At 38.7% G+C, this 24,502-nt stretch overlaps 2 protein-coding genes across 2 annotated transcripts in view; one reads left to right on the forward strand and one right to left on the reverse strand.

Moving 5' to 3' along the window:
* The window catches only part of INVS (inversin), a gene marked incomplete at its 3' end in the record, with an annotated part of 146,942 nt that extends 140,935 nt beyond the window's left edge, over positions 1-6,007 (reverse strand). Inside the window, exon 1 of the mRNA XM_080709373.1 lies at positions 5,899-6,007. Coding sequence (XP_080565499.1) covers positions 5,899-6,004 — 106 coding nt within the window. The 5' untranslated portion in view covers positions 6,005-6,007. The remainder of the gene's footprint in view (positions 1-5,898) is intronic.
* Positions 6,008-10,866: 4,859 nt separating this feature from the next.
* ERP44 (endoplasmic reticulum protein 44) overlaps positions 10,867-24,502 on the forward strand; it is a gene marked incomplete at its 3' end in the record, with an annotated part of 79,035 nt that continues 65,399 nt past the window's right edge. The window contains exon 1 of the mRNA XM_080708507.1: positions 10,867-11,126. Coding sequence (XP_080564633.1) covers positions 11,070-11,126 — 57 coding nt within the window. The 5' untranslated portion in view covers positions 10,867-11,069. The remainder of the gene's footprint in view (positions 11,127-24,502) is intronic.

Below are 24,502 nucleotides of genomic sequence, written 5' to 3' on the forward strand. Positions count from 1 at the left end.
GAGAACATTATGCTAAGTGAGATTAGTCAGTCACAAAAAGTAAAAAGTTGGACGCTCTCCCTAATATGTGGAAGCTAGGGAGAAAATGGGTCATAGGAGGACTCTAGACAAAGAAGGAGAAACCATAGATGAGCAAAAAAGGCGACCTAACTGAGGGAGATGGTAGGGGGTTAGAGGGAAACTCCCTAATGTACATGATGCACATTCACAAACATATCAATCACTCAGCCAAACAGGAGAAGGAGGGAGGAGGGAGGGGATGGGGTAGGAATTGGGGAAGGATTAAACGAGTGATGTGTGCATGTATGCCTCTACCATCTTGTACTCCATTAAGATATATGACTGCAATGCACCAATTAAAAAAAAGAACAAAATCATGGACTCTGGAATTAGAAATCCAGGTTTATGTGACTCTAAAACCCATATCCTTTCTATTACTCCTATGGTGTTAAAATGAACCTACTAAATTTTATTATCAGTTATATTTCTGGTGTTCATTAAAATCATTGCATTTGATGTTAACAGAAAAAGCTACTAAGCGACAAACATAACATATCAAGATTTTACTATGTAGGTTTATATTTTTAGGACTCAGAACTAAATCCCTGAATCTAACATCTGAATCTAGGAGATAATGGGTTATGTCAAAACATTAAGCCATTGTTTTAAGTTAAATGCTAAGAATTACTACCAATATGATGTCTTATTCAGAGAAGGCCTCTTCAGTCCTCCTCCAGGACAATGGGCAGCACAGAAAGTGTTCGATTTAATTAGTTGTGTATGTAGAAGAGACAGTCTTCTGTTTCCATGGAGTCAAACATCACTGACATACTTCTCCATGGAAACAGAGAAGGGAAAACAGAAAATGCTAAAGTGAATGAATTCACTGAGCAGTTGGTGAAAAAAAGATTCAAGAAAAAAAATTCATCTGTAGTACTATATCACTAGTTCAGGAAAAGATAGAGCACACGTTTAGAGATCATCAAACATGCTACATAAAAGGACGCTTAAAATACAGTGAAATTTTAGATGAAACAGTGATTATTTTAGTGTGAGTATACACGTGTTGGGAAATGTCAGAACAAACGTGTGACTGTCTAAGCACACAGACATAATGGCACAATCCTTAAAAGATGAGCAGGGCTCCCTCAGTCAGTAAAGAGTCAAGAGTTCCTTAGACAAGATTATAGAAAAATAGACACTCAATCTATTAATAAATTTATTAGCTTTACACTGACTTCACATCATGATTGCTTTTTGACTTTTATGGGTTTTCTCTTTGGGAATATAAAATTATAGGAAGGTTTCAAGTTTCCTAATGAAACACATTTTAATTTGTATGAGTGGGCTGGTCTAAGTGTTTTTAACTTATAATGTACTGCCTTTGATGGTTATATTTTTCACTAAAATAATGAATTCATGTTATATGGTTATTTTTCTTGAGGCATTCTGATTTGGAAAAAAAAATATTTCCCTCATGGAATTTAATACCAACTTGCCACTGAATTCAACTTAATTCAGTTCAATTCACTTTCAATCCTGGCCCTCAAGATAATTATAGACTACTGAGGAGGAAAGATACTTAAAGAATGATTATAATGTTTATTCAGTCTTTCAAAAATATTTCTCCTGTGCCTACTATGTGCTAGATTTTATGTGCTGAATTTTACGGATATAGTGATGGATTAAACGAATCTGGTCTAGCTTCATAAAGTCATTAGCTTATGAAGGAGAAAGAGATATTAAACTAACCATATACATAAATATATAATTATATCATCTGAGACAAGTTCTAGGGAGGAAAACTACAGAGTATCAAGAGAGAGCAAAATGAATGCATTTACCTAAGATTGAAATGTTGGAGCAGGTCTTTTTGAAGAAGTGACCTTTAGAGTGGAGACCTGCAGGGTGACTAAGAGTTAGTCAGATGGAGAGTGGGGAAAACGGCATGTCAGGTGAAAGTCCCAAGATGGAAAAGGGCGTGGTCAGTTTGAGAAATGGAAAGAAAGTTTGCCAAGGAAGAGAATGATGAAAGGTAAGGCTGGAGAAAGAAAGAGGTAGTGTAGCCTTTTACATTTTATTATAAGTTGTTATGGTTTGGAACGCTTCTCAAAAGGCTCACAGGTTGAAAGCATGCCCCCAAAGCAGCAGGGTTCAGAGGTGGGGCACGGCTGAAGCAGGAGGACCACTGGGGGCGTGGCCTTGGGGCCTTCAAGTGTAGAGTAGGTCCCTCCCCCAGGCCTTGTTGCTGTGGTTTCTGCCTTGGAGCCTACAGACAATGAACTGAACCTCCACAACTGTGAGCTCCAATAAACCTTTTCCTCCTTTAAGTTATGTTTATCAGGTAATATGGTCACAGTGTTGAAAAAAAAAAAACTGACAAAAAACACAAGTAGAAGCCGGGCATGGTGGTGCATGCTTGTAATCCCCCGTGCTTGGGAGGCAGAGACAGGAGGATCACGCAGGTTGGAAGCCAGCCCCGCTGGCTTTAAGAGACCCTGTTTCCAAATTTTAAAAGTATAAAAATAGGTCTGGGAGTGTAGCCCGGAGGTAGAAGGGCTTCCAAGAACCCAGTACCACCAAACAAACAAACAAACAAACAAAAACCCCTATTTTATATTTTACTTGGAAATAGGGTCTCACCAAGTTGCTGAGAGCCTCACTCAGTAGCTAAGGCTGGCTTTGAACCTACAGGATCCTCCTGTCTCATGCTCCCAAGGGCGGGGATTACAAGCATGCGCCACCACGCCCGGCTGCTTTATATTTTTTAATTGCACATGAATTATATATGCACTTCTTCATGTGTATACTTCAAAATAAGAAGGTTTGTGATTTTTTAAATAAAAGAGTAGACTGAGATAAAGAAGTGGTGATAATGGGGGTAGACGGCTCAAGAAGCCTGGTTTTGGAGACAGAAAATGATACGTCCTCTAATCCATTCTCTCACTCTTCTTTTTAGGAACTGTGCACCTTGAGTTTTGGCTGGGTAGACATCCATCAGGGAAAGATTTTCCTTAAGCTTTTTTTGTCTTTGGTGTGGCTTTGTGTCTAACTCTAGCCCTGCTCCTTAATGATAAATGCCTTTCCCCCTTCCTGCTGAGTGCATCTGCCCTTGAGATGGAAGCCAATAGATGCTGAGAATGGAAGAGCCAAGTCCAGCAATATCCCAGGTTGATTTTGTGAAGCAGAGGTATGTACCTACCCTAGATGCCCATGTACTTTTATGCTATTATGAAAATTAAGTATACCGTTCTTTTGTCTTCTGAAAGTGGTTGCTGTAACAGCTGGGATGTACACTGACACAGTTGTGAGAGAAAGATGAGAGAGATGGCAAGACACAGAGGGGGGATAAAAGACTAGGGAAGGGATTTTTGAATAGTGGAGACAACAGAGCATACTTAAATTTTTAACATGAAGAATTTAGAATTAAAAAATGAAAAAAGGTTAAAAATAGGTAATCAAAAAATGCCCCCGAGTTCAATAACTAGTTCCAAAAAAAAAAAATTTTATTGTTTTTTGACTTCTTGATGATTGTCCGGGTTAGATGGAATCTCAGTGTAGTTTTGATTTACATCTCCCTGATTGCTACTGATGTTGAACATTTTTTCATGTATCTATTGGCCCATCTTTCCTTCCTTCCTTCCTTCCTTCCTTCCTTCCTTCCTTCCTTCCTTCCCTCCCTTTCTTTCTTTCTTTCTTTCTTTCTTTCTGTACTGGTAGTGGAACCCAGGGGCTTTTCTACCTCCAGGCTATACTCCCAGACATATTTTATACTTTATTTGGAAACAAGGAGGTCTCACTAAGTTGCTGAGAGCCTCACTCAGTAGCTGAGGCTGGCTTCAAACCTCTGTGTTCCTCCTGTCTCAGCCTCCCAAGTGTTGGGATTAAAAGCGTGCCACCAGGCCTGGCTCTTTCTTGACCATTTCTATCTCTTCTTTTGTACAGAGTCTATTCAGTTCAATTGCTCATTTATTGATTGGGTTATTTGTTTTCTCAGTGTAAAGTCTTTTGAATCTTTTTTGTATACTAGATATTAGTCCTCTGTTAGAGGGGTAGCTGGCAAAGATCTTCTATTCTGTAGGCTTTCTCTTTAGACTCTTAATGGTTTCCTTTGATGAGCAGAGGCTTTTAAGTTTAATGCCATTCCACTTATTGTTTTAATTCCATGGCTCTGCAGGGGGTCTTGTTGAGTAAGTTTCTACCTATATCTATAGGTTGGAGTGCTGGACCTATGCCCTCCACAGTCTCTGGTCTAACTTCACAGTCTCTGGTCTAACTTCCAGGTAATAATTCTGTTTCTAAAGATGAGCAGAATCTTGTCTAGTAGAGAAGATAAGTTGTAGCAGACAGAGAATGGGAGAAGGGAATAGATTATAAAAAGGAAAGTATAATTTGCTGCGCTTGGGAGGCGGAGACAGGAGGATCCCACAGGTTCGAAGCCAGCCTCGCTAGCTTAAGAGACCCCGTTTCAAAAAAAAAAAAATATATATATATGTATATAAAATAGGTCTGGGAGTATAGCCCGGAGGTAGAAGGGTTTCCAGAAACCCCAGTACCACCAAAAAACGAAAACTAAAATAAATAAATAAATAAATAAATAAATAAATAAATAAATAACCTTTTAGCCTCACTAGAAGTTAGGGTATATGGGTAGAAAACTCCTGGAGAACCTGGAAGTAGAATAAAAACAAATTCTAAAGGAATTTAGAGTATGGAAATTCAAGTATTTTGGACTTTATTTTGCAGCCCAAGTTGTCAATCATGTTTTCAGACACTGGTGTGTATATACACACTCACACACACACACACACACACACACACACACACACATATGTATATATATGTATATATATCAAATAATACATATCTTTATTTTATTTGTTCTCTTGGGGACTTGTGATTTGTACATTGTATAATTGTGAACCATTCTGTCCTTAATACTGCATCTCCCCTTTCATTTTCTTTCCCCCTAGAACTAAATTCCTTTTTTTTTTTTTTTTGGTGTGTCTGGGGATGGAACCCAGAGGCATTTGATCTCCGAGCTACATCCCCTGCCCTATTTTTTATTATTTATTTTGAAACAGGGCCTCACTAAGTTGCAGAGAGCCTCACTAAGTAACTGAGGCTGTCCGTGAACCGAGATCCTCTAGTCTCGGGCTCCCAAATGCTGGGATTACAAGAGTGTGCCACCATGCCCGGCAAATTCCTTTTTTAAAAAGGTATTTTCTCTTTTATTGGTACACTGTAATCATACATCTTGATGCAGTTATAGTTCTATATAGCATTTACCCACATAGATGAGGGTGAACATCAAATCAATTTTAAAACATTAAAATTTATAAATGTTAGTACTTTGAGTATATTGTATATTAAATGTTAAAGATTTTTATCTACTGTTTTATTTTAGATGTATTAAAAGATGAATTAATAACCTTTCTAATAATATAGCAACTAAACTCTATGGCAAATACATAGAAATTTTTCAAATACTTTCCACATTTTTATGTTTTTATGTTTCCGGACTTAATTCTTGTCCAAATCTTGAAATAGATTATAAAAACTGATGTATTTTCATTAAAATGTATAGATGCATTGGAAGTTAAAAATAAAATAGACAAAGCCGGGCATGGTGGCGCACACTTGTAATCCCAGCATTTGGGAGGCTGAGACCGGAGGATCACGGTTTGCAGACAGCCTCAGCTACTTAGTGAGGCCCTTTGCAACTCAGGGAGACCCTGTTTCAAAATAAAGAATAAAAACTAGGGCAGGCGGTGTAGCTCGGAGGTCAGATGCCCCTGGGTTCCATCCCCAGACCCACAAAAAATAAGATAAAATCAACAACCTCCCTTAAGACGAAGTGTTATTTTTACCGTTTCTGAATTCAAGGGGACTTCTTACCTATGACAAGCCTCTGGAGAGCGCCCTTATCTCCATTTACCGCAGCAGCGTGAACTTGTGATGCTGATGAGAAACCAGTGAAGAGCGACTTCTCTGTCCGGTTCATAGTCTTCTCAACAACTGGGGCAACCTGAAACAAAGGTTCAGACAACCAACATGTGCAGAAAACACTTCTGAAACCTGTCTTATCAGTTCAAATGGGGAGGTGTAAACATGGATTATTACAAATGTTTGTTTAGGATTCAAAAAACCTACATTCCTAGTCCTAAAATTGCCCAAGGTGGCAAGTCAGGTGAACTTTGTACAAGTTGCTCATCTTTGAAATGAAATGACTGGTTACTTCTAAGATTCTTCTCAGGGACTATCTCACCAAATAAAGAAAAAAAAAAAAGAAAAGAAAAGGAAAAAGAACCACTCAATATTTAATATTAGGCACAGAATTCAAAAGTCACAGTCAAAATAAAGTGATGCTAGGTGTGGTGACACACACCTGTGATTTGAAACTCTAGTACTTGGGAAGAGAGGCTCAGCAACTTAGTAAAGCCCTCAGCAACTTTATGAAACCCTATTTAAAAAAAAAATAGGGCCAGAGGTGTAGCTCAGATGTAGAATGCCCCTGGGCACAACACACACACACACACACACACACACACACACACACACATCACACTGACTTCTAAATTAATACAGGTCATATGATTACATTTAATACTAAACACTACAATTGATATTGATATTGGGAATCAAGGTGTTGATCAAACCTCCAAAAAAAGAATATAATATAAACTTATCAAATCAGAATTCACTAGATTTAAGCACTAAGGCACCAGCCAGGCATAGTGTTGCACATCTGTAATCCCAGTACTTGGGAGGTGGAACAGGAAGATCACAGGTTCTAGACCAGCCTCCTCAACTTAGCAAGAGCATGTTTCAAAATAAAAAAAATAAAAAGGGCTAGAGTGTAGCTCATAGCTCAGAGGTAGAATCCCCCTGGGTTCAATCTCCAGTAACTAACACACACACACACACACAAACAGAAATACACACACACACACACACACACACACACACACACGGTATCTAGTTATTTTCCTCCCACAAAAGATGAACTTTTATTTGTTCTTTCCTTGGTCCACCAGGAGGAAAATATATCTAGCTTGATATCTTGACCTTAAGAGCTTACTTGAAACACTGTGTATTTAGGATTAACCATATTTTGTGAAAATGAATTTTTCAAAAAAAAATAAAGTTTTAAAAAGCAAAAATTTTGTCCTGACTAGCAGTCTCATGTGGCTTAGAACCTTCTAGAAATGCATCAGCTGCAGAAGAAAATAGCGAGTTCCCTATAAGAGTGTTTAAGCAGAGGCTAGACTATTTCAGAAATACAACAAGAATTCAAGCATCTGATAAAATTGTACGTCAATTTTACACCACAGCCCAATTCCTTTTTTTTTTTTTTTTTTTTTTTTTGTTTGCAGTATGGGGGATGGAACCCAGGGGCATTGTACCTCTGAGCTACATCCCCAGCCCGAAGATTTATTTCTAATATCTCACTAGGTTGCTGAGATCCTTGCTAAGTTGCTAAGGCTGGTGTTAGGCCTTCAATCTTCCTGACTCAGCCTCCCAAGTACTGGGATTACAAGCATGCACCACCATACCTGGCTCAATAATCTTAAATATCTTTCCTAAAACTAAGCCAGTCTATCAAAGTTCCAAAGTTGAATGTTTTTATAAGCACTAGGGAAGTACAAGTGTAAGAAATGTAGAAGTCATGGGGATCTTGGTTAACTAGAGAAAACATACTTATATAAAACAATAATTGTTAATCAGTTCAGGTCAAATTCTCTTCTGATTTCACCAAAGAACACTCCATTTTTGTGCCTCCTGAGAAATCCAGGTGATTTTCTCCACAAACTCTGAGTTTGCTTCACAGCTCAGGAATTAGTATTTGTGTTGTCACTGACATGGATAATTGGTTCAAACTTTCTTTGAGAGAAAATATTTTTAAACTTACAGTTAAAGGTTAGCTCTCTTATTTTGCAGAAAAACTGAGTTAACATGCTGGCAGAAAATATGAAGGAAGAAGGTGCTGTGAAACAATTCTGTCGTGTTTGAGAACGTCATGTCAGAAAAACCACTGTCTCCAGGCGTGGTGGCGCACGCTTGTAATCCCTGCATTTGAGAGGCGGAGACAGGAGGATCGCGCAGGTTCCAAGCCAGCTGTGCTGGCTTAAGAGACCCTGTTTCCAAATAAAAATATAAAAATGGGTCTTCTGGGAGTGTAGCCCGGAGGTAGAAGGGTTTCTAGGAACACCGGTACCACCAAAAAAAAAAAAAAAAAAAAAAAAAAAAAGAAAAAGAAAAAGAAAAAAAGAAAAGAAAGAAAGAAAAAGAAAAACCACTGCCATATATATGCAGGATTCTACTAAAGTTACTTGGGAAAAGCAATAAAACAAGGGTGGAAATAGAAACACGATAGAAGAGTAATTACACTGGGGCTCTAGGACTGGCTGTGTTAATAATAAGCAGTATGCCCTGAGATTTCCTCAGCTCTCCGTACTTCTAAAAATATGAATATTGAAAAGTGTGGATTATGTTTCTCCATTCAACAAGCTGACTGCCAATTAAGCATTTTTTTTGAACTCTAAGGCCTGTCATTTAAAAAAAAAATTTTTTTTTTTTTGGTGGTACTGGGGTTCCTGGAAGCCCTGCTACCTCTGGGCTACACTCCCAGACCTATTTTTACATTTTTATTTGGAAACAGGGTCTCTTAAGCCAGTGCGCGCAGCTGGCTTCGAACCTGCGCGATCCTCCTGTCTCTGCCTTCCAAGCGCGGGGATTACAAGCGTGCGCCACCACGCCCGGCATTTTTTAAATTCTAAGTGATCGGTTTTAGGCATACCTCCAACCACAAAAAGTTCTTTACATTGAAAAATATAATTAAATCAGATTTCAGTTATTTATATACTTATATTTCATCTCATAATTCTTTAGCATAGTAACAGACACACAGTTGATGCTCAGTTAATGTTTGTTGAATGAAAGGTCACAGGCTGAGTACTAAGTCCAAAGGGTGAACAGGATTAGAGTTTAATTTTTTTGGAGCAATGAGTTCATGTGCATAGGTTCAGGCTCTATTTTTTGTTTTGTTTTTTATTTATGGTGCTGGAGATTCAGCCCAGAGACATTCTACCACCCAGCTACATCCCTAGCCCTATTTTATTTATTTATTTTTTATTTGGAAACAAGGTCGCACTAAGTTGCTGAGGCGGGCTTTAAACCTGAGATCCACCCAGCGTGGTGGCCCTCACTTGTAATTTCCGAGCTTGGGAGGCTGAGACAGGAGGATCGCACGGGTTCAGGTTCAAAGCCAGCCTCAGCTACTTAGGGAAGCTCTCAGCAACTTAGACCCTGTTTCCAAATAAAATATAAAATAGGTCTGGGAGTATAGCCCTGAGGCAGAAAGCCTCTGGGTTCCACCCCAGCACCACCAAAAACAAACAAACAAACAAACCTGAGATCTTCCTGTCTCAACCTCCCAAGTACTGGGATTACAGGAGTGTGTCACCAATACTGGCATTGCTCTATTTTAATTCCCCATTTCAATCATACTTGGGGTTTGTCAGAGAGGTAGCCAAGTGGTACAGAGTTAAGAGCAGTGCACTATGAGGTAGACGATCTAAGAGTCTTGGTTATAACACTGCTAATTTTGTCATCCTGGGAAAATTATTGTTCTAGGGTACTTTTTAGCATTATTTACTTTTTTGTTTTTAGTGCTGATGTTCATTTATAAATATTTTTTATAGATTAAAATTAAAACTGCTTTGTTAAAGTGCTATAAAATGCAAAGGCATCATCACCATTAATTATACAACAAGCCAATGCAATAAATGCTGTAATAATTATAACTGTTCAAAAGGAGTGCTGCTGTAGTCACACACGAAAAGTAATTCTGAGTAGGACTAAAGGGTTAGTTGCTTGTGACAGGTGTCAGAGATGACAAATATCAGAAATGGTGACATCTGAGATGGCATTCCATAAAGTGGAGGGGATAAGGCAGTTTCAGGCAGCAGGGAAGCTAGAGCAAAGGCAGCGGGTAGGGCAAACCACAAAAGAGCGGGCACCGCCAGGGCGCTTTACAGTGGTTATTCAGCCATCCTTGGGGCAAGTGTACTTGTCTGGAGGTTTACAGAAGATGCTGGAGAGTCACAGGGGTGGGTGGGAGCAAGTTAACATTCTTGTCGGCTTGGCTGAGGAATTTTGTAATTATCCTGTAGACGTGATCCATGTCTTAGAAGCAATGACTCTGGCACTCAACTTTTTTCTGTTTACAACGTGCTTTCCTGTCCCTTACCAGATCTACTCTTTACCAGAGCCCTCAGAAACAATTAGGGATAAGCCATTGGCTCCTGGAGGCCCTGAGGAGTGGCTTCCATTTTATAATGGAAAGTTTAGCGAAGAAAGAAGAGGCAGCAGGCTAGGAGGGCAGTGATGGAGGCTAAGGCCACAGCTCAGGAGGGTCCCGACTCTGCGGCAGCGGCCAGGGCGGTGCACACCCATCGATCGGAGCCTCCCCATCCAAGCCCGTTCCTACTCACCCTCGCCTCCTCCAGGACTGACGTCCCGGGGGCGACTCCAGGAGGCACGACCACGACCCCCCCACGGGGCCGCCCCTCCCGCCAGGCCAAGACACTACACCCTAGAGGCCGACCCTAGGGCGCTGACGCTGGCGAGCCCCTCTGAAGTCGGCCTGTGGCGCTCTGCCGCCCAGCCTTCTGGGATTTGTAGTTCCCACCCTGGGAAACACAGAGGTACACCGCCCTCCGCCCTTTCAATCCCACAGGGCCCCGCGCGCAGAGGGCTCCGAGGACCTGGGCCAAGGGCACCCTGGGAAAGAAAGTTCCAGCTGTCCCGTGACGCGCTCGGCGGAGGATGCGTACGACTACATTTCCCGATGTGCCCCGGGGTGGGCAGGACCCGGAAGTGAGGGCGTGCGAGGCCTCTCTGGAAGTTGTCCCGGGTGCTCGCCGCTGGAGCTCCGGGTCGAGAGGACGAGGTGCAGCTGCCGGGAGGATCCTCCGCCGCCGCCGGCTCCCGGAGCCCAGTCCTTTCCTAGCCCAGCCCAGTCCCAACCGCTAAAGCCTGTCCCTGCCGCGGACCCCAGCGTTACCATGAATCCTGCGGTCTTCCTGCCCCTACCCGACCTCAAATGCTCCCTGCTGCTCCTGGTGAGTGAGTGGGGGAATGACAGACCCTTCGACTGGCTCTTGGACTGCCTCCCGCCCTCGCCGAGGGGGAGCGCGGCTGCTCCTCCTTTCTTGTCTTTTCTTGGGTGGTGAGGAGTGCATCCTCCCCGGCTATCTTCACTTTCGCCATCAGTCGGTTGTCTTCCTAGGCCCGGGGTCCCCTAGGCCTGAGAATCACTTTTGGGGGTTGGGACCTGTGAGGAGGAGGATTAGCCCTGGGGGAGTGGTACGTGGGAGGGCCCGGCGAGGAGCTCTCACGTTGCCCCCGAAGTATGGGGGTTGTTTCAATGTCGAGTCGTTGTGGACCTAGTGGTGGCCTGAATGTGAATGGTCAGAGGATAGATCTAGTGTTGTTTCTCACTCTCTCCTTTTGGTAGTGTGTGAGAAACCCACAGGTGCTGGAATCTCGTGAATCTCACTCTGAAACGGAGCCCGGGTTGGTCGAGCCCTCTGTTGTGGCTTCTTAGGATTGGTTGGGAACCCGGAACTGGAGGTTGGTTTGGGGGAATAAGGTTTGAAAATGTGGAGGGTGTGATTATCTGACAGGCTCAAGGCCTCCTTCAAATCTTGTTACCACCTGCCTCCCCCACGGAAGCATAGTTCTTCTTTAGTGCCCTTAAGAATGTCCGGCTCTTCTGCATACACACGCACTCATTACTTAGCTTCTTAATCTGTTCAGCATCATTCTATCTTAGAATCTTTCCCCTCCGTCCCCCATCTTTTCAAAGTACATCTCGGTTGTGCAGCCGAAGCTACCCAGGATTCAGATCAAATTGAGACAAGAGTGAAAGGCTAATTCCATATGGCAAAATGACTGCGTTTAATTGGGCTGTTATTATACTACAGTTACTTGTAGTAGATTTATAGAAAGCCAGATTTAATGTGAAAATTATTGGGTAAAAAACACTTCCATTAAAATTTAAGAAACATAATTCTCAAGTACTGGGGGTTGAACCCAGAGCCTTTCACGTGCTAGGCAAGCGCTCTACCAATGAGATAATACATCCTTAGCCCCAGAGACAGGTTTCTTGACTTTCAGTGCTTATTCCACTATGTCGTATGATAGTTTTAATACTTGTATTTGAAATAGTTTTTTTTCTCTTTGTGACTCGCAAGCCATATTTAAAAGTCATATACAGCAGTTCATATACAGCAGTTGGTCCTTTTCAGAAAAAGCACTATAAAAACTATATGAAATGTCAAAATACTGTTGAGATTGGAAGTTGTATATACATGGCAATAGTACAATAGTACATGATGTAATATCTCATTGCTACTTCTTTTTTTTTTTTTTTTTTTTTTTTCGGGGATGGAACCCAGGGGTATTGTACCTCCGAGCTACACCTCCAGCCCTATTTTTTAGTTTTTTTTGTTTTTTTTTGTAACAGGGTCTTACTGAGTTGAGAAGGGCTTCCTAAGTAGTTGAGGCTGTCAGGAATTCTCGATCCTCTAGTCTTCATCTCCCGAAAGCTGGGATTACAAGCATGTGCCACCAAACCCAACACATTGCCACTTCTTATAAGTATGCAATAATGAATGGTTTGTGTAGAGAGGAAAATAGTCAGTGTAGTACCTTTTTAGTGGTGATTTTGTTATACACTGTAATTCTTTTTTCCTTCTAGAAGTGTTTTAATAATACTATGATTAGAGCCCACTCCCTCCTTAAGGACACTAGTTACTAATATTTTCCTTATCCATAAAATATCTTGAATTAAGAGTTGTCTGTTACAAATTATTTTTAAGTTGAAAAGTATGAAGGGTGAAAAAATCTTAAAACATTGGAAAGGAAAGTTGAGACATTGAATAGGAAAACATCAGGCAGACTTTCATCAAACAGTATTCTTTGGTTATAGAGCCAAGTGTAGGAAGGAGAAATAATTTATGCTTTTGCTAGAAAACCTACCAATCCTGTTAGGTACATAAAGGAACTTTTTTTTTTTTTCCCTAAATAAAGCCCTGACTTAACTAAAATTATTTTATGTATTTTTCTAAGCAGACATAGAGGAATAGAAGCCTAGAAGACATTTTACAGAATACCCATAAAGATTAGTGGACTGGAAAATACAGCTTCAGAAAAGGTTTAATAAAACCAGAATTACAAGTCAAACTAGATTCAATTTGAACACAGTGTTTACCTACTTGTAATAATCTTATACCAGTTAACCAATATTTAGAAAACATCTATCTAATCAAACTTTGAGTTACTTATCTGACGTAATTCTGTCCTAGTGATGGAACCTGCTTACTTAGTATCCCACCTATTTAATAAATATAGTCTCTCAGTATTTAATGAATACGTCCTCTATTTTTTATACCCTAGTGTCTTTTTTTCCTCATCCAGCTTCCCTTAGACTTAAAGTTTATTCCTTCCCACATGTATAGACATAGAAAACTCAAGTTCCCACTTAGGTCATCATTTTTTCCTTAAATGGCCTGTTCCAAATAGGCCATTCTCTAATTACAATAGAGAATTGTAGGCACTCTATACATCAGCCTGAAAGAGTCACATCTTCTTAAATTTACTCTTGTTCTTAAGATAACAGCTGAAACATAATCCTGAAGTTACCGATATAAATAGCTCTGTTTTCCTTGATTTTTAAAAGCATTTTAGAACATAGCACTCTATGCATAAAAAGCATTTCTGTATGACTAAAGACAAAAGTTAAATGCGATAACTTTTTCATGAGCTTTGACATATATCAGAAAAATATGTATATAATATATATACATTATTACATGAACTTTATCTTTGTATCTAGATAGGTTTGCTCAGATTTGAAAATGATCATTTTATGTTTAATTCTTAGTATTGTTCTTTCTGTATCGGATGTGAATAAGAGTTTTGAAAAAATGAGGTAATAAGATTAAATTGGAATGCGGTTGGTTCATATATTGCAAATAACTTCAATGGTTCACAGATATTGGGGGTGGGTGGGAATTGAACCCAAGGACATTCTACCTCTGAGCTATAACCCGGGCCATTTTTATTATTTATGTATTTACTTATTGCAGTACTGGGGATGGAACCCAGGGGCATTCTACCTCTGGGCTACACCCCCAGACCTGATTTTTATTCTTTATTTTGAAACCGGGTCTCACTGAGTTGCAAAGGGCCTTACTAAGTAGCTGAGGCTGTCCGTGAACCACGATCCTCCTATCTCAGCCTCCCAAATGCTGGGATTACAAGTGTGCACCACCACGACTGGCTTTATTTTTTATTTGAAACAGGGTCTTGTTAGGTTTTTGAGAGTCTCAAGTTTCTGAGGCTATCCTCAAACCTCCTGTCTTCTGTCTTAGCCTCCCAAGTACAGGATTCTAGGCATGCCACACCATGCCTGGCTTTGTTCACAGATTTTTAATTCTCTACTCTCCAGATGCTTTGTTAAAGATGTTTTCTAATTAATATCTTGATAATTACGTTTGAAGAGTATAAGCTTAGCCCTAATCACCCTATGCCCGAACTAAGTAGCTGAGGCTGTCCGCGAACCACAGTCCTCCAGTCTCAGCCTCCTGAATGCTGGGATTACAGGCGTGCGCCACCACGCCAGACTTATTTAGAATTTCTGATTAATACATGGTACCAAATTGCCCTACTGAAAAGTTGTACCAATATGTATTCCTACAAACAGTGAATGAGTATGCCTGCTTCTTCACACTGGAATTAACAACATTTTTATAATCTGCCAATGGTAGAACAAAAATGGTATTTAATGTAAAAATTCTATTTCTTTCATTACAATCAGGGTTAATTATTTTTTATATTTATCGAGCACTTATATTTCTGTATTTCTATATATATTATTTATTCATGTTATTTGTCCTCTTTTCCAAAAATTGTTCACTCTTCCTCTAGTAATTCAGTGTAAGTATATTCAGAAGACAGAGTTTAAGAACAGTTGAAGGTATTATTCCTTTGTTCACTAGTGTTCATTCAAGAGGCAGCACTGCAAAGAAGAGATATACAGGTCTTCCATTTACTTAACACTGTAATCATCTGGGTCTCAGGTCTTGATCTGTCTTTTTATACAGATAAAAATCAAAGGCTAATGCTCTGTAAGTCCTTGGTGATGTTGTGGCCAAGCTCTCTATGCTTTCTTTCAGATCATGAAGGGCCTTGAGCTGGGTACCATCTGTCATTCTACTACTTGGGAGGCTGAGACAGAAGCATCATAGGCTCTAGGTTCAAGGCCAGCCTCAGCAATTTAAAGAGACACTGTTTAAAACTTTCTTTAAAAAAAGTCACTTGAGTGTATAGACCTGAAGGTTACTAATATAATAAGCAGGCAAATACTTAAGAACATACTTATAAACCACCTTCCACAGGTAATTTTACTAACTACACTGTAGGTATGTTTTTTTTTTTTTTAAGTATACTTTTACGATGCAGTGTAGCCATACATCATATCAAGGTTTAGTGTGACAGAAACATGATTTTACCCACAGAGCAAAATATTAAACAGAGTTCTGATGTCTTGATCCTTTAGCAAGATACTCTCATATTTAAATGCCTGTTGTTTAGTTACTTTGTTGTAGTTGAAGTTTTGGAAAATGTAGGAGGAAATGCCATCTTTTAAAAATTAGTAATAGCACTGAAGTCTCTCTTTAAAGAATAGATTCAAGTGCAAGTTTAATGTTATGATTTTAGAGTAATCCTGAGAGAAAAAATTTGGACATTTTTTGTTCCTTTGACTTCATTACTAGAATTCGGATCCAAGTCCAGTAAAATATCAGGTAACTGGTGACAAGTTCATGCTTCTGTAAAGCATGAATTGAATATTTGTGGGTTTCTGTTTGTTATTGTTGTTTTGTTTTTTAAAACAGAAGTCTTGGGTCTAGTTTGCTGATGTGACTAAATGTCAGAATTAGTCCTAAAGAAGCTGGCAAACCCTTTTCACATTCTGAGAGCTAAAAATGAAGAAAAGCTAGTTATCATTTTTGTAGTCAAAGTGCTTTCGAAAACAAGTACTTCAAGAATTTTAGATAGCAGGAGTATTTACTATAAGAATTTATACCATTTCTCATAGGGAGTCTTATGATCTCCTCACAATTAAATGTGCGCCATGATGTAAAATAGTTCTGCTTTTCTTTTGTGTGTGGGAAAGTGTAGTGGGGATTAAACCTAGATTAAGGTTCTATCTCTGAGCTATACACCCAGCCTTTATTTTTTAGTGCTAAAACAGTGTCTCCATAAACTGACCAGGTTGGCCTTGAACTTTCTTCAATCTTCCTGTCTCAGCTTCCCAAATACTGGGGTTATGGGAGTGAAGGACTGCCCCTGGTGTTAGTTTTTAACCTTTGAATGAATGGATTCAAAGACTAATTTTGTTTTAAGACTATAAAGACACATGCTATATATTAAAGCATGTGTTATTTCTTGTTTCAGAAGTTATCCAGTGTATTTATTTAATTGTGCCTTAGAGTAGCTTCTAGAATTAATTTAAAATATTTTTCCCCTTAATGATAACTTGAGATTTGTAGACTGAAGAGAAAGCTATATAGAGGAATGCTTAGTTTAGTAATTTGAGCCAAATCCTGAATCACTGCTTATCACCCGCTATTAACATCCCTATTTTCCTATTAACTTCTAAGGAATAATATGTCTAACTCTTGGGAGGTGTTGTTACTAAATGCTTCTATTACAATTTTATGGAACCCAAAGTAGCAAAAGGTATTATCTTTTCTTATTCTCAGATTTTAGTTTCTAGCACAACATCTTATAGTGATTCTGTAATGATTTTTATTAAGTACTACGAGGGGAAAAAGTAGGGAAATGAGAATCAGGAGTATGTTAGGGAAGTTATTTGTAAGATCAGATCACTGAGAAGGTAAGCCATGAAGTAGGTGAGGAAGTTAGTGATTTGGATTTTATGGGAGAAAGCCTTGTAGACAAGGGCGTTAGCCAATGTAAAGTCCTTAGTGTGGGAGTCTCCCAGACATGTTCACAGAAGGGCAAGGCAAGCAGTGTGGTTGTCATACGATGAATAAAAGTGTGACATATAACAAGATTAAGTCATACAGGTAAAATTCACATTGCAAAACTGTACTCATGTACATCATTTGCTGACATTTTTTTTTTCTAGTCTGTGCTTTATTTTTATTTTTAAAAGAGCCAGGCATGGTGGTGCATGCTTGTAATCCCAGCATTTGGGAGGCTGAGACTGGAGGATCACGGTTCACGGACAGCCTTAGCTACTTAATGAGGTCCTTTGCAACTCAGCGAGAACCTGTTTCAAAATAAAGAATAAAAAATAGGGCTGGTGGGTGTAGCTTAAAGGTGCAATGCCCCTGGGTCCCATCCCAGTATCACAAACATACAAACAAAAAACTGCTGCTTAGCAAAGTATGGTGGCACATGCTTGTAATCCCGTATTTGGGAGGCTGAGACAGGAGGATTGAAAGTTCGTGGCTAGCCTCAGCTACTTAGTGAGATTCTCTGCAACTTGGTGTGACCCTGTTTCAAAATAAGAAAATAGGGCTGAGGATATAGTTCAGAGGTAGAAAGTTCCTGGATTCAAGTCCCTGTACCACCACAAAAAAATAAATAAGTAAATAAATAAAAATAAATTAGTAAATAAATAAAATGCTGCTTTTGCTGAGACCAGCTAGACTCAGAAAATTAGGGGCCACGTGTTTTCTCTTATGTAGAAACTAGAGAGGAAATAGGAAAGAAAAGAGACTTCATGAAAAGGAGGAGAGACCAGTAGAATAATGGAAGGGGGTTGGAGAAGGGAGGTTTGAAGAAGGAGATCAAATAATGTTATGATTGCATATGAATGTATCATTACCATTTGCGCTAGCTGGTATGGGGAGGGAAGGTAAGCTGGGGAGGGAAGTTCCAGGAAAAATTGCATGCATATATAATTATATCACTTTGATTCTATGTGTATAAACTACAATGCACAACTAGATTTTTTTTTTTTTTTAACTTGCTGATCTGACTCAGTAAGGTAAAACTTCTTAACTGGGTTGCTGGTAATATTGATCTCAACCTTGGCCCAGTTGTTTCTGCTGGGAATAGCTTTAACTATGTACCTCCATGTGCCCTAGTATGTTAAGTTAAAAATATCATTCTCTTTTGTGTGTGACAAGAAGGATCAAATTGAAGGAAGAAAAACCACTGCTGTGATCACTTAAACGTTTAAATTAAGAGATTTCCTTGCATATTTTAAATTTTCTGATAGTGATATACTTTCATGATACAGAAAAGCATAATAAAGATAAAAAGTGCATATACCACCACTGATAACATTTTAGTGTGTATCTTTTCATTTTTTCTTGTGCACATTTTAATGAGGTTTGGTGTATGTGTGTGTGTGTATTTGTATGTTTTGTTTGTTTGGGGTCATTCTAGATAATGAACCCCAGGGTCTCTACCTCTTTTAGTTTTATTTTTTATTTTGAGACAGAATCTACCTGAGTTGCTCAGAAGGGCCTCAAATTTGTAATCCTCCTGCATTGGCCTCCCTAGTCACTGGAATTATAGGCATGAGCCATTGTGCCTGAGTAGTAATATGCATATTTAGAACAATGTAAGGTTAGACTCTTGTTCATTCCTAGTATAGAGAGGTAGACTACTGACTGGTTCATGGAAATACAGAAAGAAAAGATGCTCATATGTGTACATGTACTTATACTTCTTTCACATGGAAATGACTCCTGGCTTAACTACTTAGCCTCAGAGAGGTGTTTAACCTTTCTCAGCTTCTTTTTTCTCATGTATCTGTTGGGGATAAAGATGACCTCTGCAAAGTTCTGGAGAACAAATGAGACGCTGGACAGTACATTTTAGTAAAATTGTGGTTTCTGGCACATGGTAAGTGCTCAGTAAATACAGTTACTTTGAGAGAAATCAGTAAGTGATTAAATTAATGAATGATTATATCAATATCCTCTGTGGGGGTGGTGGCATATGCCCATAATCCCAGCACTTAAGAGGCTAAAACTGGAAATCCCAGGTTTGAGGCCAGCATCAGCAACTTAGTGAGACCCTGTTTCAAAATATTAAATAAGAAGCCGGGCGTGGTGGCGCATGCTTGTAATCCCAGTGCTTGGGAGGCTGAGACGAGAATCATACAGGTTCGAAGCCAGCCTCAGCAACTTAGTGAGGCTCTCAGAAACTTAGTGAGACCCTGTTTCCAAATAAAGTGTAAAATAGGTCTGGGAGTATAGCCCAAAGGTAGTAAAGCCCCTGGGTGGTTCCACCTTCAGTAAAACACACACACACACACACACACACACACACAATACACACTATATATATACATATATATATATATATATATATATACTATATATATATATATACTATATATATATATATATACTATATATACTATATATAGTATATATATATATATAGATATATATATATATATATATATAGTGTGTATTGTGTGTGTGTGTGTGTGTGTGTGTGTGTGTGTATTTAATGCTGGGAGTGTGACTCAGAGGTAGAATGCCCCTGAGTATTGTGTAATTGTGAAAATAGCTTATGGAGATAAGTTGTTTTATTTTATTTTATTTATTTATTTATTTTTTGGTGGTACTGGAGGTGGAACCCAGAGGCTTTCTACCTCCGGGCTATACTCCCAGACCTTTTTTATATTTTATTTGGAAACAGGGGCTCACTAAGTTGCTGGAAGCCTCACTGAGTAGCTGAGGCTGGCTTCGAACCCATGCGATCCTCCTGTTTCAGCCTCCCAAGCCCGGGGATTACAAGCGAGCGCCACCACGCCCGGTTGATAAGTTGTTTTAGAATTAAAAGATATCTGGGTATGAAATCTGTTTTATTAATTTGAACAAGCTTATTCGGGTCTTATTCATTTAACAAATATTTATTTTTACTATATGGAAGAAGCTGTAACATCTTGATTTTTTATTTACAAAACAGGAATAATATTCCTAAATCAGTTTTAGAGTTTCTATGGTGATGTAAAGAGATAATAAGTGTATTTGGAAACTACATATACATTATAACTAGGTTAAAGCATCTGTGTATGTTTCAGTTAAAGGTTGTTATTTGTAATTTGGATTCTTTCCTTGGAAAGCTAGGTGTGTAATGTACATCACCTTTAGGGAGAGTTGGTGCATTATAGAAGTAGTTCTAGGGTCTGGATTTCTAGGATAGATGACAATACCTAGAAGGTTAAGTTATTTTAAAATTAGAAGGACCTGTTTCATTTCTGTGTCTGTGTCCATCTGTCTGTCTCTCACTAGATGTGTGATAGTAGGCAATTTCTTATTCTTTCTGAACCTCTTTTTTTGTTTGTTTTAAACAGTGTCTCATTAAGTAGTAGAGGCCCTAACGAAGTTGCTGAGGCTTACCGTGAACCTGTGATCCCACTATGTCAGCCTCCAGAGTACTGGGATTATAGGCTTGGGCTATCAAGTCCCACAGTTATCCTAATTTAAAAGAGGGGATCGAGCCTGGCGTGGTGGTGCACGCTTGTAATCCCTGCGCTTGGGAGGCAGAGACAGGAGGATCGCACAGGTTCGAAGCCCGCCTCGCTGGCTTAAGAGACCCTGTTTCCAAATAAAAAATATAAAATAGGTCTGGGAGTGTAGCCCGGAGGTAGAAGGGCTTCCAGGAACCCCAGTACCACAAATAAATAAATAAATAAATAAATAAATAAATAAATAAATAAATAAATAAATAAAATAGTTATTTTGCAAGGTTTAAGATTAAGATACAATGTGTAAAAGTACTGTTATGCATTAAGTTGGGCACAGAGGCGGTGTTTGAAAGTAATGGGCACAGAAGGAAAGCTTGCCTGACAGTGGAGTCTGTGGAATGGAGAAAGGATCTGGAGGGTCTCATGTTTGTGCCAGCCGTCCTTCTGTGATTGTACTGTCTTTCTACCCTGTGTCAATGGATGAGACTTTTATTTTAAAAGTGATTCTAAGCGGTAATGTTTTTTTAAAATGATTTTCAATTTGTCTCTTTCTCCTGGTCTCACCAAAATAGTGACAAATATAATTCTGATTGATAGAAATAGATTTAACTTGATATGCTTTCTGCTTTTAGTACAAAAGCAAATAAATTCCTGTAAGTGGTATAATGAAAGTGGGGAAACAAGCTTTATGCTCTTGCTATTTGAAAGGTATCATTAGATCTACATTGAAAAACACCATTTCTATTACCTTGAATATTCAAAATCATTCAAAAAAAATCTGACTGTTGTAAATTGACTATATATGGAAAATGATGGTGATTTCTTAGAAATATATAATCTTTCTCTAGTTGATTTTAGTAAGGGAAGAGCTTATTATTGCAACTTCTGATCACTGAAAAAAATGAAAGATTATGTAAGTATGAAAGATTTTAAATTATTGGTTTATAATTAAGTTATACACAACATAGTCCTTAAATATTGTTTCTAATGGGGATTAAAGTTTTTTTGTTGTTGTTTTTACACAGAAGCGTGTGTATTTACTTTCAGTTAGTTTGGCCATTAGGCTAAATCTGTTTATAGATTTAATGAAAACTGGGATATAACAAAACTTTTTAAATTTAGATACTATAATGAATGTATTTGGTGAGGCCCGATTGGCAGATATTTTATGATGGGCATTTCTATTTATTTACTTATTTATTTATTTATTTATTTATTTATTTATTGTGGTACTGGAGAAGGAACCCACAGGCTTTCTACCTCTGTGCTATATTCCCAGACCTATTTTGTATTTCATTTAGAAACAGGGTCTCACTAAGTTGCTGAGAGCCTCACTAAGTAACTGAGGCTGGCTTTGAACCTGTGTGATCCTCCTGTCTCTGCCTCCCAAGTATTGGGATTACAAGTGTAAGCTACCATGCCCAGCTTGGCATTTCAATTTATTCTTTTTTTTTTTTTTTTTTTTTTTGGTGGTACTGGGGTTCCTGGAAGCCCTTCTACCTCCGGGCTACACTCCCAGACCTATTTATTATTTTTGGAAACAGGGTCTCCTAAGCCAGCGCACGCAGCTGGCTTCGAACCTGCACGATCCTCCTGTCTTTGCCTCCCAAGCGCGGGGATTACAAGCTTGTACCACCACGCCCGGTTATTGGCATTTCAATTTAGATCAAGAAAAGTTCGTTATATTGTCATGCTTTTCTAATCTTTTTAATTCTTCTATCTTTCATTGGAAAGAGGAAGAGGGTTGGAAGAGAAGGGAAATTGTATTTTCTAGTACACAAGGGTAAGAAAAATTTTAGAGATCTTCTTGGTATACTTGTTATTTAACAAAAGAGTGATTTAAAACAATAACCTGAACCCTCAAGAAAAATTTAATACTGAGAAATAATCCATGTCCTGTGGCAAAATATTTAATTTTTCTTCTTCATTTGAATCATGAGGCAAGAGAAGCTAGCTGCCTAAATCTGATTGCAGTAACTTATTCATTGTACATTATGTGATTGTATTTGATGCCTGAGCTTTTATGTTTGGTGTCTTTCCAGCTTCCTTTATTTGAATACTACTCATTTGTGCAACAGTATCTAGCTTCCTTGGATAATCTTTAACTCTTCTAAATGCAAAATGAACTGCAATATTTGAGGAAGTTGGCAGGGAGCTTTTCTATAGTTTCATATAGGATGATCTTTTAAGACTGTCACTTAGTTTTGGAATATTACTTTGAAGTAATAAGTTAATAGGCCAGGTGTGGTGGCACACTTGTAATCCCACTGCTTGGGAAGCTCAGACAAGAGGATCACAGGTTTGAGGACAGTCTTAGCAATATAGTGAGATTCAACAATCTAATTAGACCCTGTTTCAAAACTAACGAAAAAGAATAAAAGTATAGCTTGGAGGTAGAATGCCCCTAGGTTCAGACACTAATCTTTAGGGCATATATTTTAAGAGAAATCAGGATTTTTTGTGTTTTCAAAACTTACCAACTCATTGTCAGGAGCTAGAATAATTATTTATTTACTTTTCAGTGCACACTGTTTATTTTTTATACATTTTTTATTGAAAATAGTATACTATTTAAACTGTGCTGGTGCCCTCTCCCCCACCCCCGTTTTCCCTTACCCCCCTCCCACCAGTGATTGTACAGGGTAAGCATGCTATATTCATACTCTTACACATATTTGGATGTAGACCCGCATTAATCAAGTTCAGCCTTCTTCCTCTCCTGTCTTTCCATTCAAACTTTGCTGAGATTTCCCTTCCATTATCTGGAGTCCCTCCAGTATCTCCAGTGCTCCCTAGTTTGGGCATATTAGAGGAAAGATATGTCCCTTCTCTTTCTGTGATTGGCTGATCTCACTTAACATAATGCTCTTTTATGTTCTTGCAAATGACATGATTTGTTTTTCTTTATAGCTGAATAGAATTCCATAGTGTGTATTTCCCATAATTTTGCAATCCATTCATCTGTTGATGGGGATCTGGGTTGGTTCCATGTTTTGGCTATTGTGAATTGTGCTGCTATGAACATAGGTATGCATATGTTGCTCTCTGATTTCAACCCCTTTGGAAAGATACCCAGGAGTGGTATAGCCAGATCATATGGTGGATCTCTTCCCAGTTTTCTAAGGAATCTCCACACAGATCTCCATAGTGGCTGAACTAGTTTGCACTCCCACCAACAGTGTAAAAGAGTTCCTCTTTCCTCACATCCTCGCCAGCAGTTTTTGTTATTTGATTTCTTTATGTTTGCTACTCTGACTGGGGTTAGGTGGCATCTCAGTATAGTTTTGATTTGCATCTCCCTGATGGCTAGTGATGTAGAACATCTTTTCATGTATCTGTTGGCCATTTGTATCTCTTCTTTTGTGAAATGTCTATTCATTTCAATTGCCCATTTCTTGATTGGGTTGCTTGTTTTGCTAGTGTAGAGTCTTTTGAGCTCTTTGTATATTCTGGATATTAGCCCCTATCAGAGTGGTGGCTGGTGAAGATCTCCCATTCTGTAGGCTTCCTCTTTAGGTTATTGATGGTTTCCTGTGACGAGAAGAAACTTTTTAGTTTGATGCCATCCCACTTGTTAATTCTTGCTTTAATTTCCTGAGCTTTGGAGGTTTTGTTGAGAAAGTTACTGCCTGTTTCAGTATGTTGTAGTGTTGAGCCTATGCTCTCCTATAATAACTTCACAGACTCTGGTCTAATTTCTAAATCTTTGATCCATCTCGAGTTGATTCCTGTGCATGGTGAGAGGTAAGGATTTAGTTCCATTTTTCTACAAATGGATAGCCAAAGCTGGGTAATTTAATATCAGTAAATATTGTAGGTAATTAAAACTAGTACCATTAAAACAAATCATATGTGTGTGAATGGAAATTATTAAAATATATAGGAGCATTTCTCTTTATGTTTAGGTTCTGAACTGAATTTGTTAATGTCTAAGTCTGGAATGAAACATTATATTAGAGATAGATA

The sequence above is a fragment of the Muscardinus avellanarius genome, assembly GCF_963383645.1.
Source record: "Muscardinus avellanarius genome assembly, chromosome: 13".
Classification (NCBI taxonomy): Eukaryota; Metazoa; Chordata; class Mammalia; order Rodentia; family Gliridae; genus Muscardinus; species Muscardinus avellanarius.